Source organism: Candoia aspera, chromosome 1 (assembly GCF_035149785.1).
Source record: "Candoia aspera isolate rCanAsp1 chromosome 1, rCanAsp1.hap2, whole genome shotgun sequence".
Taxonomy (NCBI): Eukaryota; Metazoa; Chordata; class Lepidosauria; order Squamata; family Boidae; genus Candoia; species Candoia aspera.
In genome coordinates, this window is record NC_086153.1 from 252,055,658 (window position 1) to 252,069,259 (window position 13,602).

The window sequence follows — 13,602 nt, forward strand, 5'->3', positions numbered from 1 at the left end:
ATTAATTTAAGCCACCTTGTTTATCTTCTGGGAGACAAGTCACACAGTTATGTGTTAGATTGCAGACAGACAATCTGATGTTTTAGATGACAGTCTTTTCAACCATCTATGTTGACTAAGGATTATGGAAGCAGAAGCCTAAACGTTCAAGTTATATGCCTGTGATAATATTTTATAATACAAATATAGCAGCTTTCATCTTCATTCCTATGATGTCCCCAAGGAACCTGTCAGTGGTATTGGCATTTGTCTAATCCTTCAACTTAATGACATTTTTCAAATAGCTATGCTTTTTCCTTTGCTCTCTGTGAGTAGGGGTGTGTGTGTTTGAAAATTAGTAACACCATCTTCCCACAAAGCAGCTATTTTGTGCTTTGTTCACCATGACCACTGAGGTACAGAGTAAAAAAAAAAAGCAAAAAGATGACAATTGCAGTGACATTTATTTAAGGGGAATAGAAGTAAAATTAAGTTGTTGTGTCGCAAAGAAGCAAAAGCAAGTTCTGAAGCAAACAGAACAAAGCTCTCCTCGGTTCTTCCTGGACTCAGTGATAGAATAAAGTCGGCTGTTCTAGAGCTGGGTGGATTCACATCTTTTGTCAGTATTGATATTGTTTATTTACACCGGTCAACTCCTTAAAGTCCACAGTCTCCCCTCAAGCTTCTGAAATATATTTGCCTAGCTATGTTGTGTGCAAGGAGAATGTCTTAAGAGAGGATATTTTCCTGTACCTTGTCATCTAGCCTATGACTTTGTGAGAGAGCATGGAAGGTATTCTTAGATGCAGCCTACTGGCTAACTGACATATGGCTTACAGATGGACAATGCGTTCCTCCCTGCTGTTCAAGTATCGGCAGCTTATGTTTGCTTTCCTTTGTTAATGGAGAGAATCACAAGGTGATTTATTTAATAGGAGTCCAAGCATTTGCATGAAGAAAAAAAGAAAGAGTGTCAAAGGATTGCTATAAATACCATTTTTACATTGCTGATGGTTAAAGATCAATATGCACCTGTAGTATTATTAAAGTAATTCCTTGGCACAGCTGTATAAACACCGAGGCACTGCTTTGAATATCTTGAAAGTGGATCCAAATATTAGTTTGCAGTATCATTTTTGCATGCATCCCAAGTATTTACAGGGACTATATCTATGATTATGGTTAGTCCACACAGATATGTCTATAATTTCAATGTTATAAGATTTCACAATGACTTCACTAGTTTTATGCGTTAAGGGCTAGCTGGAGCATTAAGGAGCTACTCTCAGCAGATATTTGTAAGGAAGTATTTATAAAATAGATCTCTTGCACCAGCAAGACTAATTAAGCAAACCACACTGCAAAAATGAAGACTAATATACACAATTTATATATTTCCTCTTTTTTTAAAAAAAATCAAACCAAGGTTGATTTTTACATTTAGCTCAGGAGTGCATTATCCAAAAGACCAGTTTGCTAACAGGGATGGACATTGCAGGCTCTTAATTCCTTCTTGTCTTTGCAGCTAGTGAACTGAGTGCTTTTGAAACGCTTCTTGACGGTCATGAACCTCTCCTGGATTCCACCCCCACAGAGTTTGGTACATTCTGACCAAGCAGTCCATGGCTTCATCTTGCAACCTAAAAGGAAAATAACAGACATAACACAAGAATCAGTTCAGTGCTTGAGTCCCTTGAAATTTCCCTTTTCTTCACAATTGGTGCTTCTGCTTCAGATATAGCTACTCCTATTTCTAAAATGGAAAGATAAGATCTATAAAACATAAGATCCCACAGATTACTCCAGATGTTATATTGAGATGCATTTTGTGCTTGTCAAAAGTCCTAATTGGTCTGAATCATCTAATATTTTCATCTGTGGCTCATAGGTCTGTTCATGATCATAGTATCTGGTTTAGTACACCTTCTGAATCGTGTGAATGGATTGTTCCTGGAAATGCAGCAGGAGCTTACAGCAGCCTAACCAAGGATCTCAGATGAGTCCTTTGTATTTCAAGGTTGGCCATTGCCTGCTTCCTCGGGCTGAGACAGACTGCCTGGCCCAAAGTCACCCAGCTGGCTTTATGCCTAAGGCAGGACTAGACCTCACAGTCTCCCAGATTCTAGACTGGTGCCTAACTTTCAGGAAGAGTAAAACAATTATTCTTAAGCCTACCATGAGGGGTTTAGTATATATTTTATTCTGAATAGAGATGTAAAAACATCTGCAGAACTAAAATGGTATGATCCAGCAAAAATTATTTATTTATTATTTATTTGATTTATTGTCTGTCCCAATAGATCAACATTTTTTTTAAAAAAAGTAAAAACAATGAATTACATCCAAAATAGAAAGTCTGGGGAAAAACCAGCCACCATTCAGAAGACCAAAAAAGCACAGAAGAGATCCATCATCCAATCTGACCCAAGACCTGGAGATAGAACACCTGGTTTTAAGGACTCTTTAAAAAGGGCCAGGGTGAGGGCTGTATGAATCTTGACAGTAATGGTATTCTAGAGGGTGAGTACCATGACAGAGAAAGCCCATTTCCTGGGTCCTACCAGGTAAAATTGTTTCAATGAGACCCGGAGCGTGTCAGATTGTGTGGGATGACCAGAAACCATAGAGGATAGTCGGTCCCTCAAATAACCAGACTCTGTGCCATGAAGGGCTTCATCAGCATTCTGAATTGCACCCAGAAGCCTATTGGCAACTAGTGCAGCTCAGGGAGGGGAGGTGTTTCATGGGCATGCCATGGCATGCCCACAATTGCCCACACTGTTGATTTCTGGACCGGCTGCAACTTGTGAGTTATCTTAAGGACAGTCCCATGTAGAGCACATTGTAACAGTCCAGTTGTGACTTCAAGCCCTCCTGGTCTAGGTGTGAGCACAACTGGCACACTAGATGACTTTGTGCAAAGGCTTTCCTGGTCACAGCTGCCACCTGCTGCTCAAGCAGGCGCTATGAGTCCAAGAAGATCCCCAAACTGTGCATCAGTCCTGAAGATGGGAGTGCAGTCCCATTCAAGGTCAAATATGGAACCGCTCCAGGCTCAGGGGGTTTGGATGAGCAGGGTGATGGCACAGATGGGCATTGATGAATATATTTCACAAGTATCTGTCATTGCTCATATTAACAATTGTTCAAAAAAGTTTTATTAGAAAAATGAGTCTAAAAAGTGTCCATTTTGTAAAGTTTCATACAAAATGTGTTCATTAAGGGAAATTGTATTAAAACTATCCCTAGTATTAGGGACAGTTAGAATGATAGTTTAGAGAAAGCTGCATTCAAAACAATATATAGAGAAAATTATGTATATCTCAGGATGTTGTAGAAATAATGAATGTGGATTCTTTGCTTTCAATATCAAAATAACTGATAGAACTGAATAATACACAAAAGCCTATGTCACTGTAACAGATTGGGTCTACACTAATTGATGCATCTCTAATTCTGTCTTTGTACAAGAGGTTTAATTTCTATTATTATTTTTTTGTTTTCTGATTTTTGCTCTTTTGTTATTTTAGAAGAAAAAGAAAGAAAGAAAGAAAGAAAGAAAGAAAGAAAGAAAGAAAGAAAGAAAGAAAGGGAGGGAGGGAGGGAGGGAGGAAAATGTTCTCTTGATTTGTATATCTGTAGTTGTTCAGTAATCTGAACCCAAGCATTTATGGAAAATATTCAGATTTCTGGGAACTAGATCAGGATCAGCAAAAAAAGCAGTACTAACAAGAATATAAACTAGTAGAGCACTTCCATGTTGCACAGCTTACTTTCTTAATTTAAGAACTGATCTAAGTGAGATTTACTACACTTACCTGGGAATTGCCCACCGTCTACATCTTCTTTCACTTGTTCACTCCTCCTTTTCTCCCTAGATTCTTTCCAGCGCCTTTTCTCAATATTGGGATTTCTCAAGCATTTTCTTATTCGGCATTTCTTACGCTGTACAGTTTCTGGGCATGGAGCTCCTCCAAACTGGGGTTCCATTTTGATCATTCTTGTCCTGATCATATGACCTTTCCCACAAGATTTATTGCATTCTGACCACTGGGACCATTCTGTCAAATCACAGTCCATTGCTACAGAAGATGGGATGGAAAATAGGATGCTTAGCCTTAAATTAGTTAGTCAGAACAATTTGGTTTAGCAGAACAATAATCTACTTCTTTTTAATCACAACATGAAAAAATGAACATTTATGTTGTTGATTATAATGATTTTTATACACGTTTACTGAAAATGTGTTAGCTAGACCACCTTTTCACTATGATCTGAGAGCAGTAGATTCACTTCACTCCATTAATAATTATCACCCATGAAAAATTAAGCTTAGAGCAGATTTATAGGAAGGATATGGAGGGAGGAATGCAGGAGAGTGGAAAGGAAAAGGAGTTATTGTTGGGTGGGAGCAATCTTGATGCCACTGATAGATGGATGGTACTCTTTATAAAAATTACTGCAAAATTATATATGAAATTCATCCAATCATTCATCAGACTCTTCCAATCTGGAATGGCACAGATTTTGTTATGTTATGCTGCTACTTTAAGATGGATGTTTTTATCATATTCCTGAATGTTTTCCATAGAAACTTCGCTGAAGGTAAGGAAAAAGTGTCTATAATACGTAAGAAAGTTATATTGATATGGCGTAACTCATTTTAGCAATGGTGGGGTCCTCTTGAATGCTTTCTTAAAATAGAGGCCATTTCTTCTCCATATGGGCTATCTGGGAAAATGTCGGGAATTTGTTTCTGGTGTGCAAATGGTGCTTTACAGTAACAAAGCAGTGCATTATGCCTGCTGATACATGGCCATCACATAGGAATAGCAGCATGAGGAACACCTTTCTGCTCATCTGTTGTGTGGAGTACAATAAATGAATTGGACAAACAGCTAAATTAGCCTTCCAGCTCTAGATATCTGTACTTACGACACTCTGGCAGCATGCATTTCTCTACTTGTTCCAGCTCTTCATTGCAATCTCCAAGCTCAGCAGCAGATTTTAGCATCCGTTGCCTGGTCCTCATCCCCTTTCCACAAGTGACGCTGCAGTCGCTCCATTCAGACCAAGGAGAAAGCAGGCAGGGGATGGTATCTGGTGCAGGTGAGGAGGGGAAAGAGGGTGAGATCTTTCCATCTCAACAGCAAATCACTTGTGAATTGTGGTGATCAACTGACCCACCCACCCACCAGGAGAAAGGGTAGCTGCTTGATAAAGACTGAAAAGAAACTTGGTTGACACATGTACTGGTCTTCCAGCATCTAACAATTCCAGTCTGTATTTATGCTGCAGATTGCTGGCAGATATATTTTAAGAATGAAGTAGGTGCTTCAAGAGCTTCTTCAGTCTGAGACTATCATCCCTCACTTCCAGTATTCATAATTTCTTTCTAAAAGAGACTGATCTAAGATATTCTGGTTGCAAATCACTCTATCTCATACAATGCTGGATATCTGTGATTAGTTTTCCTGATGTATTCTCCTGAGTTGGATCAGTGGTGGAAAGTTGACAGTAAAAAAGCAATTTCCTTGGTTTAAATTGCTCCTCTAGGTATTGTTAATTGTAGTCTGGGGTAGGGTGGTAATATTTGTCATCCAAGAAAGATTAGACACAAAAAAGTTTTAATGCATGTAACCATCTTCCCCATCTTTTTAACAGAGTTGTCACTTCCCACTGAAATCAATCCTGGAAATATTTTTTCCCGGCAAATATGTATACTTATAAATGAATAAGCATACACATATATTAAAAACCACACTCTGGACAGGGGGGTGGGGGTGGAGAATTAATGTCTATTGATTAAAATTAACTGCCTGTAGAATAAGACTCTCGATTTGTAAAATTAATTGATGTCCTACCTCAATATACATAGAGACTCACTCCTGCAAATTACTTTCTTGCACATACTACTCATTCAACCAGAGAAAGAAACTGCAGAAATCTGAGCACAGCAAGCATAAACCTATGCTTCCTCTGTAGTGAGTCCTATTGAATTCAATGGCTCATTTCCAATTAAATGTGCACAGTACCAGTAAGCTGGGCGCAGATCTATTTAGTCCAGGTTATTCCATGTAAATGAGGATGGAAGCTAGGAAACAGGTCCTGGAAGGATTGAGCTGAGCTTTTCCTTTAGTTTTCAACAAGGAAATTGTGAATGCTTGTGCTTGGCTGCAAGCATAAGGAAACTCGCACATGTTCATTCTGTAGCACGTCTCACTGACTTCAGTGTGAGTCTTCTCATCTAGCTCAGTTAGAATGCTGGCCCAATTCTCCTTCTATCTGCAGATTGTGAAGGAGTATTTTTCTCCTTCAACTGTAAATGGCTGCAGTGGGAATCCTCTCTATGGAGCCTCTCCACCAACTGAGGACCCTCATTTTCCTGAATCCTCATCCATATGGAAAGCCTTCATGGATTAAAGAAACTCTCCTTGCAAACATTGTGAGTGATGACAGGCAGGCAAGGGGAGTGTCTCCCCTTCCTCTTTGAAGTGATGGCAGTGGTTTCCGCTCTACTCCAGCCATTGGCTTTCATTATTTGCACCTCACGCGCAGTCACTTGCTTTTACGACAGCATCCTCCTCCTCCACCACCATATTCTGAGTATAAGCTGACTTTCCCACCAAATCACAGGTGATTAATTAGGGAAAAATTCCTCACCCTCCCTTCAGGTAACTACAGCATTTTCCTCCTTTCTGTGACTAATCACACCCTTTGGGGGAAAAGATTTATACTGAAGGAGCTCTTAGAATAAATGAGTTAATCCCTCTCCTTCAGCATGATGATGTTGATGGAGTTTATGGCCCTGGTGCTTCTTTTAAGAAGAGAAAATGATGGTGAGAGAACTGGCATTTACCTTTGACATTATATTTTTGTCCCTCGACAACAAACTGTATTTACAAGATAATGCATAAAAATCTTATGCTATGATCCTACTCTGCTTAGAAAGGCCAATCAAGTTGCAACCATTGTCTGTATGTGTGTGTGTGTGCACGTGTGTGCACGCATGCATATATGTGTGGTGTTGGGATCAGAGGGGTGTGTATGTGCACAAAAAGTAGCATTTTTTAAAACCGAAGGGGGAAAAAAAAATCAGGAAAGCACATCTCAGTTCCTGTTGTGTTAAAAACAGCAGGGCTTTTGGCTTGTTAGAAGGTTCTGACTCCAAAGGTTTAGACTGATTGCTCCATTCAGTCCTGTGGACAGTACAATTGTATACTTGTCTATGCTTTTGGTTTGAAATGGCCGTCTTAAGCTTGCAACTATTTGTAATGGAAAAGTTTTAGAAGCCTACTTTAGGAAGAAACCTATTAGGAAGTATACAAATGATGAATTGTGCTACTTTTGGCATGTGCCCCTTGCACATACCATTGTTCATTTTACGTAAGTACCAATGTTCACACAAGGGAGTAAACTTACCCCTTTTTCGCACAGTCACTAGGTTGACCAGGGTTACTTACGGCATTCAGGCATCATGCATTTCTCAGCTTCTGTGGTTTCCACTTTGCACATGGATCCATCCGCCGGAGTCATCTTGACCATCCTGTGCCTTTTCTTCATTCCCATCCCACAGCTGGCACTGCATTCGTCCCACTCACCCCACTCGGTTACCAGGCAACTGCTAGGAGCTGTCCGTAATATATTAGCAAAAGATCAGTCTAGTGGCTCTCATTTAACTGAGGGTTCATGTTTTGCTTTTAGGTTGATTAAGTGTGGCAGGGTGCATCAAATACTTACAACAGTCTTCATTTACAATGCATTCCTCGGTTTCTTCTGTAGGCACTTTGCACATGGAGCCATCCTCTGGGAACTGTTTCACATATCGCTCTCTTGACCGCATTCCCATGCTGCAAGATACACTACAAGGGGACCATGTTATCCACTCAGACATCATGCATGTAGAGCCATCTGAAAGACAACAACAGATAGTTTCCATTTATTCCAAAACCTCCCAACATTTGCTCAACAACATGTTGATTCTCATGCCCAGGGTCTTCTCACCTACCTTCATCACTACAGCCTGGGCCCATACATGGCTGGAAGTCCTGAGTATCTGGACAAGGCACACTGAGGTCAAGCTGAGCTTTGAGCATTCTCTGCCTCATCCGCTTGCCCTTTTCACACGTGGAGGAGCTACAGGCCGACCAGGGGGACCAATTCGAATAGATGCAGGTTTCAGGGGTGTCATCTTAAAACAATGACAATATATATAAATATATATTATCACAGAATGCATACTTAAGCTATGAAATCTACTATCCATATATAATAGGCTAGACAACAGACTGGGTCCTGTCCTACTGCTGCCTTTATCTATCTATCTATCTATCTATCTATCTATCTATCTATCTATCTATCTATCTATCTATCTATCTATCTTTATATAGCCTCCCATCTCACATAAAAGTGACTCTGGGCGACATACAACACTTAATTAAAAAACAATAAATAGATAAAAAACAGTCACAAAAATGACTCTAAAAAGGCATACAAAAGAAGAAGGGATGATATTAGCCACAGTAAGGCCATTAGCCATCACAAAATCCCTCCAGTCCCCTGGAAGCCCCAGGCCTGATCACATAGCCAGGTCTGGAGGCACTTCCGGAATGTTAAAAGGGATGGGGCTAACCTCACTTCTGGGGGAAGAAGATTCCACAAGGCAGGCACCGCAGCAGAGAAGGTCTGCCTCCTTGTTGTTTATTCGTTTAGTCGCTTCCGGCTCTTCGTGACTTCATGGACCAGCCCACGCCAGAGTTTCCTGTCGGTCGTCAACACCCCCAGCTCCCCCAGGGACGTGTCCGTCACCTCTAGAATATCATCCATCCACCTTGCCCTTGGTCGGCCCCTCTTCCTTTTGCCCTCCACTCTCCCTAGCATCAGCATCTTCTCCAGGGTGTCCTGTCTTCTCATGATGTGGCCAAAGTATTTCAGTTTTGCCTTGAATATCATTCCCTCAAGTGAGCAGTCTGGCTTTATTTCCTGGAGGATGGACTGGTTTGATCTTCTTGCAGTCCTGCCTCCTGGGACCCACCAAATATAATTCCCTGGCAGGTGGGGCCTGCAGCAGGCCTTCTCTGCCGGACCTGATGGGGTGGGCAGATGTAATCAGAGGGAGGCAGTCCCTCAGTAAACCCTGCCCCACACCACGAAGGGCTTTGCCTTGCATGCCTGGTGCTTTCTCTGTTTCTCACAACTCTTTCCTCAATGATGCCGTGTTGCTTACACAAAATCTCACATTTTACTTACACACTTTTGTATGCATATGAACATTTTCAGCTCAACTTTATTGACTGGGTTTGAACCAGTCCTCCTGAACAGTTTAATGTGGGGTTTTTTAAGATTACTTCTCTACTCAATATAATTTGAGACTTTCTGCCTGCAGAGGAGATGCTGTACCTAGTAATATAACTATCTTTCTCTGCTTTTGCTCTTGCCTAAAGGAAGTCCCCTTTTCTATGATCTCCAATGGACTGCTAGTTTGTAAAGGTATACATCTTTACAAACTAGTTCTAAAGAAAGATTGGGAATGGGAAACTAAAAAGTTATACATAGAGACATATAGAAAGTTACACTGAAGGCTACATAATGAATGAATGCCAGCTTAGAGTCATTCTAAGCTGGCATTCGTTACTAATATATATTTTATCTGTGACATGTTTCAGTGTTTGAGTTTGAGCAACTCCCGTTAGAAATTATTATTATTTATGTATTTATTTATTATTTACATTTATATCACTGCCCATCTCCCCCAACGGGAGACTCTTAAGGTAAAGGTGCATTAAGGTGAAGCATCCTGCTTGGTCTGGCTTTTGATACATTTTCTTATATTGCTGCCCCATATTCCAAAGAATATCTAAATAAGATTTCTGAGATAGGATTTCATGGTATTATGGAAGGCTGTGCTATGTATTTCCCAAGGAATTCTGTGAGTAACGTTTTGCTATAGAAAAGAAGAATGTGTATGTATATAAAAATCACTAATTAAGCATCTGTATTTAATAACAGTGGTTAGGGTTAGGGTTAGGAATGCACACAGATGCTTAATTAGTGATTTTTACACATGTACACATTCTTCTTTTCTACAGCAAAATGGTACTCACAGCATTCCTGTATTTACAGCATCTGTATTTACTGTATGAGAGCCAGTTTGGTATAGTGGTTAAGACATCAGGCTAGAAACCAGGAGACTGTGAGTTCTAATCCCACCTAGTCCCAAAGCCAGCTGGGTGACCTTGGGCCAGTCACTCTCCCTCAGCCCTAGGAAGGAGGCAATGGCAAACCACTTCTGAAAAACCTTGCCAAGAAAACTGCAGGGAGTTGTCCAGACAGTCTCCAAGAATCGGACATGATTGAATGGATTAAAAAAAAAAATGATATGTCCAGCCAGTTTGCCCTTAACTCTAAAATAATCTTAAAAACAGGAAGCAAGAAAAGATGCTCACCAATATGTCCCTATCTAATTAATAATCAATATTGGGTCTATTTGCCTCTTTCCCCATCACCTGCCACTATCTGGATGATCATTTGAGAATTCCCTCAAGCTAGACCACTGTCTTCTCAACCAATTAACTGCAACCTGCTTCAGAACTTTCTTTCTGTTATTAGGCCTCCAAGCTGCATATTCTGTTTTAATAAAATCCCAGTCAGAATGTATCATACTGAAATTATTTGTATCCTGGGCAAACGTCAACAAGGCATCAATACTATTGATGCTGTCAACTTTTCACTTGATCCTAAATCCAGAGCTGGCCAAACAAATCTCCCCCTTTGCTTTTAAAAATCAATTGTCATGTGTAAGGACCAATGTAAGAGATTAGTATATATGCACCGGTTGCACCATTCCTTTTCTCACTGGAATTCTGTACATATGCTTCCAAGGGCAGTCTGTCCTTACAGACAAATCATAATAATTAATAAATAGGAACAGTTACATGAGGAAAATAGTAGAGTTGATGAAGGTCAACCCAGTACAAGATAATAAAGTCAGTGAGATTAGGCTTCTTCTAAATTAGCATAGTACCACTTTCAATTCCAAAACTTCTGCCTGCTGACACCATCACTGTGGGTGTTTATTAATTAATGATGCAGGCTCCAACCACAAATGGCTAAGCAAATTGTTTTTTCCCCTCCTGTTTTTAATACTGTCCTAATAATAAGGCAAACAGCATGAAATACAGAGTAGCAGCACTGGAGAGTGAAGTGAAACACAAATTCATGAAAGGATGACATAATTAAAAAGCACCTTCATCTTCTGGAGCTTCTGCAGCAAGATCTGCAACTATGTCATCAATGTTATCAGGAACAATATTGCACTGTTCCCCCTGCAAAGAAACATTTGCAAAGAATTCAATTGGTGGAGGAAATAATACAATGCTGGGCACTGGGTTGGAAAATCAATTGCCAGAAGTTGTTCAAACAAGATCAGCATTTACAAGCATTCACGCTTATAAAAGCCTGCAGTAGTCATCAGGCCCATGGAAAACTCAGGTCCTAAAGAAGATCCTGTGAAGGTAAATGGCAAGCTTGTTTCTAAAGGGCAGGAGAAGGTGTGTTCCCTAGCAAAACAAGTGAAGATATAAACAATGTTTTTGGGGGGGAAAAAGCAAGTGTTGCTGAAAATAAGTGTGGGAGGATTGGGGAGATGGGGAGAAGGTAATGTCACTTCTAAAAGCTGGATGTTACTAGAAAGCAATGTTAAGGGAGAAGGGTGCCCAAGGTCCTCATTATTTTCTATGATGTCTAGGACGTCTGGTAGCTAATAAAGGAATGTGTTCCAGATTTGTTTTGAGAGAGATCTCCCAGTGACACACAGCATTGTTATGTTGGTATGTGGTGTTTTCTGCAAGAAATTTTAGCTGCAGAGAAGTTACTATGGTAACAAATCACTTTGGCAGAGTCAGAAGGTCAGACTTAATTGTCCTCAGGTTGGGGTGTGAAAAGGGTGACCATATAAAGCAAAGCTGCTGATTGCCTGGGGGGAGCTTGCCACAAGAAGGTTTTAGTTTCATTTTTGCAGCCTCTTGTTCCAGCAGCAGCAGCTCATTCTGTTCAGCAGCTCCTTCTGCTCAGAGCACGTGTGCATGTGTATGAGCTTGTAAAATATGTCTATGTAAAAAGCTTTTGTGCCTATCCAGGGCTCTGGATATGGAAACTGTTTGTTTTATGCTTCTTATAAATACACTTATTTTTATAGAAATGCCTGGTGTGTTTTTTCTGATCTCTTGGGCCAAACGCTTTCCAGCACTCTGAATACATTACACTATTAACTTGCTAAAAAATGTTCTTACTAAGTAATGGGCTTAATCTTGCTTTACAAGTTTTTTTGTTGGATGCTTTGCTGCAGAACCTAGCTCAGAGCCTGCAGTTAGCTTTTGAGTGAGGTTAAATAGGTAAAACCAGGACAAGAACTAAATTTGACTTAATTTGACTTATCCTTAAATTTAATTAAAATGAAACAAAATAAAATTAATTTGATTAGCCTTGGCTTTCATAATTTCACTTTTGCTATCTTGGTTAATTCCAATTTGGTAACAACTTTTGCAGATCTCAGGAAGATGCCATCTGTGCTTCTGAGGGCCTTGAAGAACCCACAATCTTTGTGCTTCTCTGACTTCCTTGCAGTTCAAGTGGGAAGAAGAGGAATTCCCTCTAAGGCAGTGTTTCTCAACCTTGGCAACTTTAAGATGTCTGGACTTCAACTCCCAGAATTCCCCAGCCAACTCCCCTGGCTAGGGAGTTCTGGGAGTTGAAGTCCAGACATCTTAAAGTTGCTAAGGCTGAGAAACCCTGCTCTAAGGAATGAGGCCCCACACATCTCCACTGACCCAGCCTGCACATCCAGTTAACCCCACTCCCTTTATTTATTTCCATTGGAACAACAGCTGAACTACATGCTTGGTTTTATTACCAGATTTCAGGGTTTTTTTATTACTTAATCCCATCCCACCCCCAAATATCCCATGTCAATTGCCAAGTGGAGTTTCATATTGATACCTTTCGAGCAATCCTCTCAATGACAACTCTGGCTACGGATTTAATGGAACCTCCTTCAGGGTCATAAAATGGACTTTGGGGGTGGTCTAGACTTGTGAGAGGTCTTATCTTCTCTTGAGGTACTGTTGGTTTGTTGGATGACTGCAGTAAAAAAAAAAAGAAGAAGAAGCACATATAGACATGGAAGAAGCCCAGCAATGAAAACACAGCATACAAAAAGTCTACAGTTGAACTTTCATGGTCATTGTTTGGATCCAGAGTTTAAATATACACAGACACACACACACATGGCAAATTGAAAAAAAAAATAGAACGTTAACTTGAATGTGCATGACTAACCTAATGCCCATTGATTTCAAGGGGTTTGGATTTAACCTAATACATATTATACTGTCATGATTAGTGGAATTATACTGTTTAATACATTGGTATGAATGTGCCATATAAAGAAGACCAAGAAAAGAGAAGCTAGATTTCCATCTTATCTTATTCTTGATGACTCAGTCCTATGAATTTCTATTGTCAGAGTCTGGATATGTGGAAAGATTTTGAGCTCAGAGGAATGGCTGTTGTGATGAGTCTCTCTCAACCATTGCATCTCACTGGCACTCCCCATATCCATGAGTC

General features: G+C 40.1%; 1 protein-coding gene across 1 annotated transcript in view; it reads right to left on the bottom strand.

The window, feature by feature from the left end:
* Positions 1-424: 424 nt before the first annotated feature.
* SPON1 (spondin 1) overlaps positions 425-13,602 on the bottom strand; it is a 343,853-nt gene continuing 330,675 nt past the window's right edge. The window contains exons 9-16 of the mRNA XM_063289510.1: positions 12,976-13,116; positions 11,225-11,303; positions 7,988-8,170; positions 7,720-7,890; positions 7,443-7,610; positions 4,915-5,079; positions 3,798-4,061; positions 425-1,619 (exon numbers count right to left, since the gene is read on the bottom strand). Of these exons, the coding sequence (XP_063145580.1) occupies positions 1,456-1,619; positions 3,798-4,061; positions 4,915-5,079; positions 7,443-7,610; positions 7,720-7,890; positions 7,988-8,170; positions 11,225-11,303; positions 12,976-13,116 (1,335 nt within the window). The 3' untranslated portion in view covers positions 425-1,455. The remainder of the gene's footprint in view (positions 1,620-3,797; positions 4,062-4,914; positions 5,080-7,442; positions 7,611-7,719; positions 7,891-7,987; positions 8,171-11,224; positions 11,304-12,975; positions 13,117-13,602) is intronic.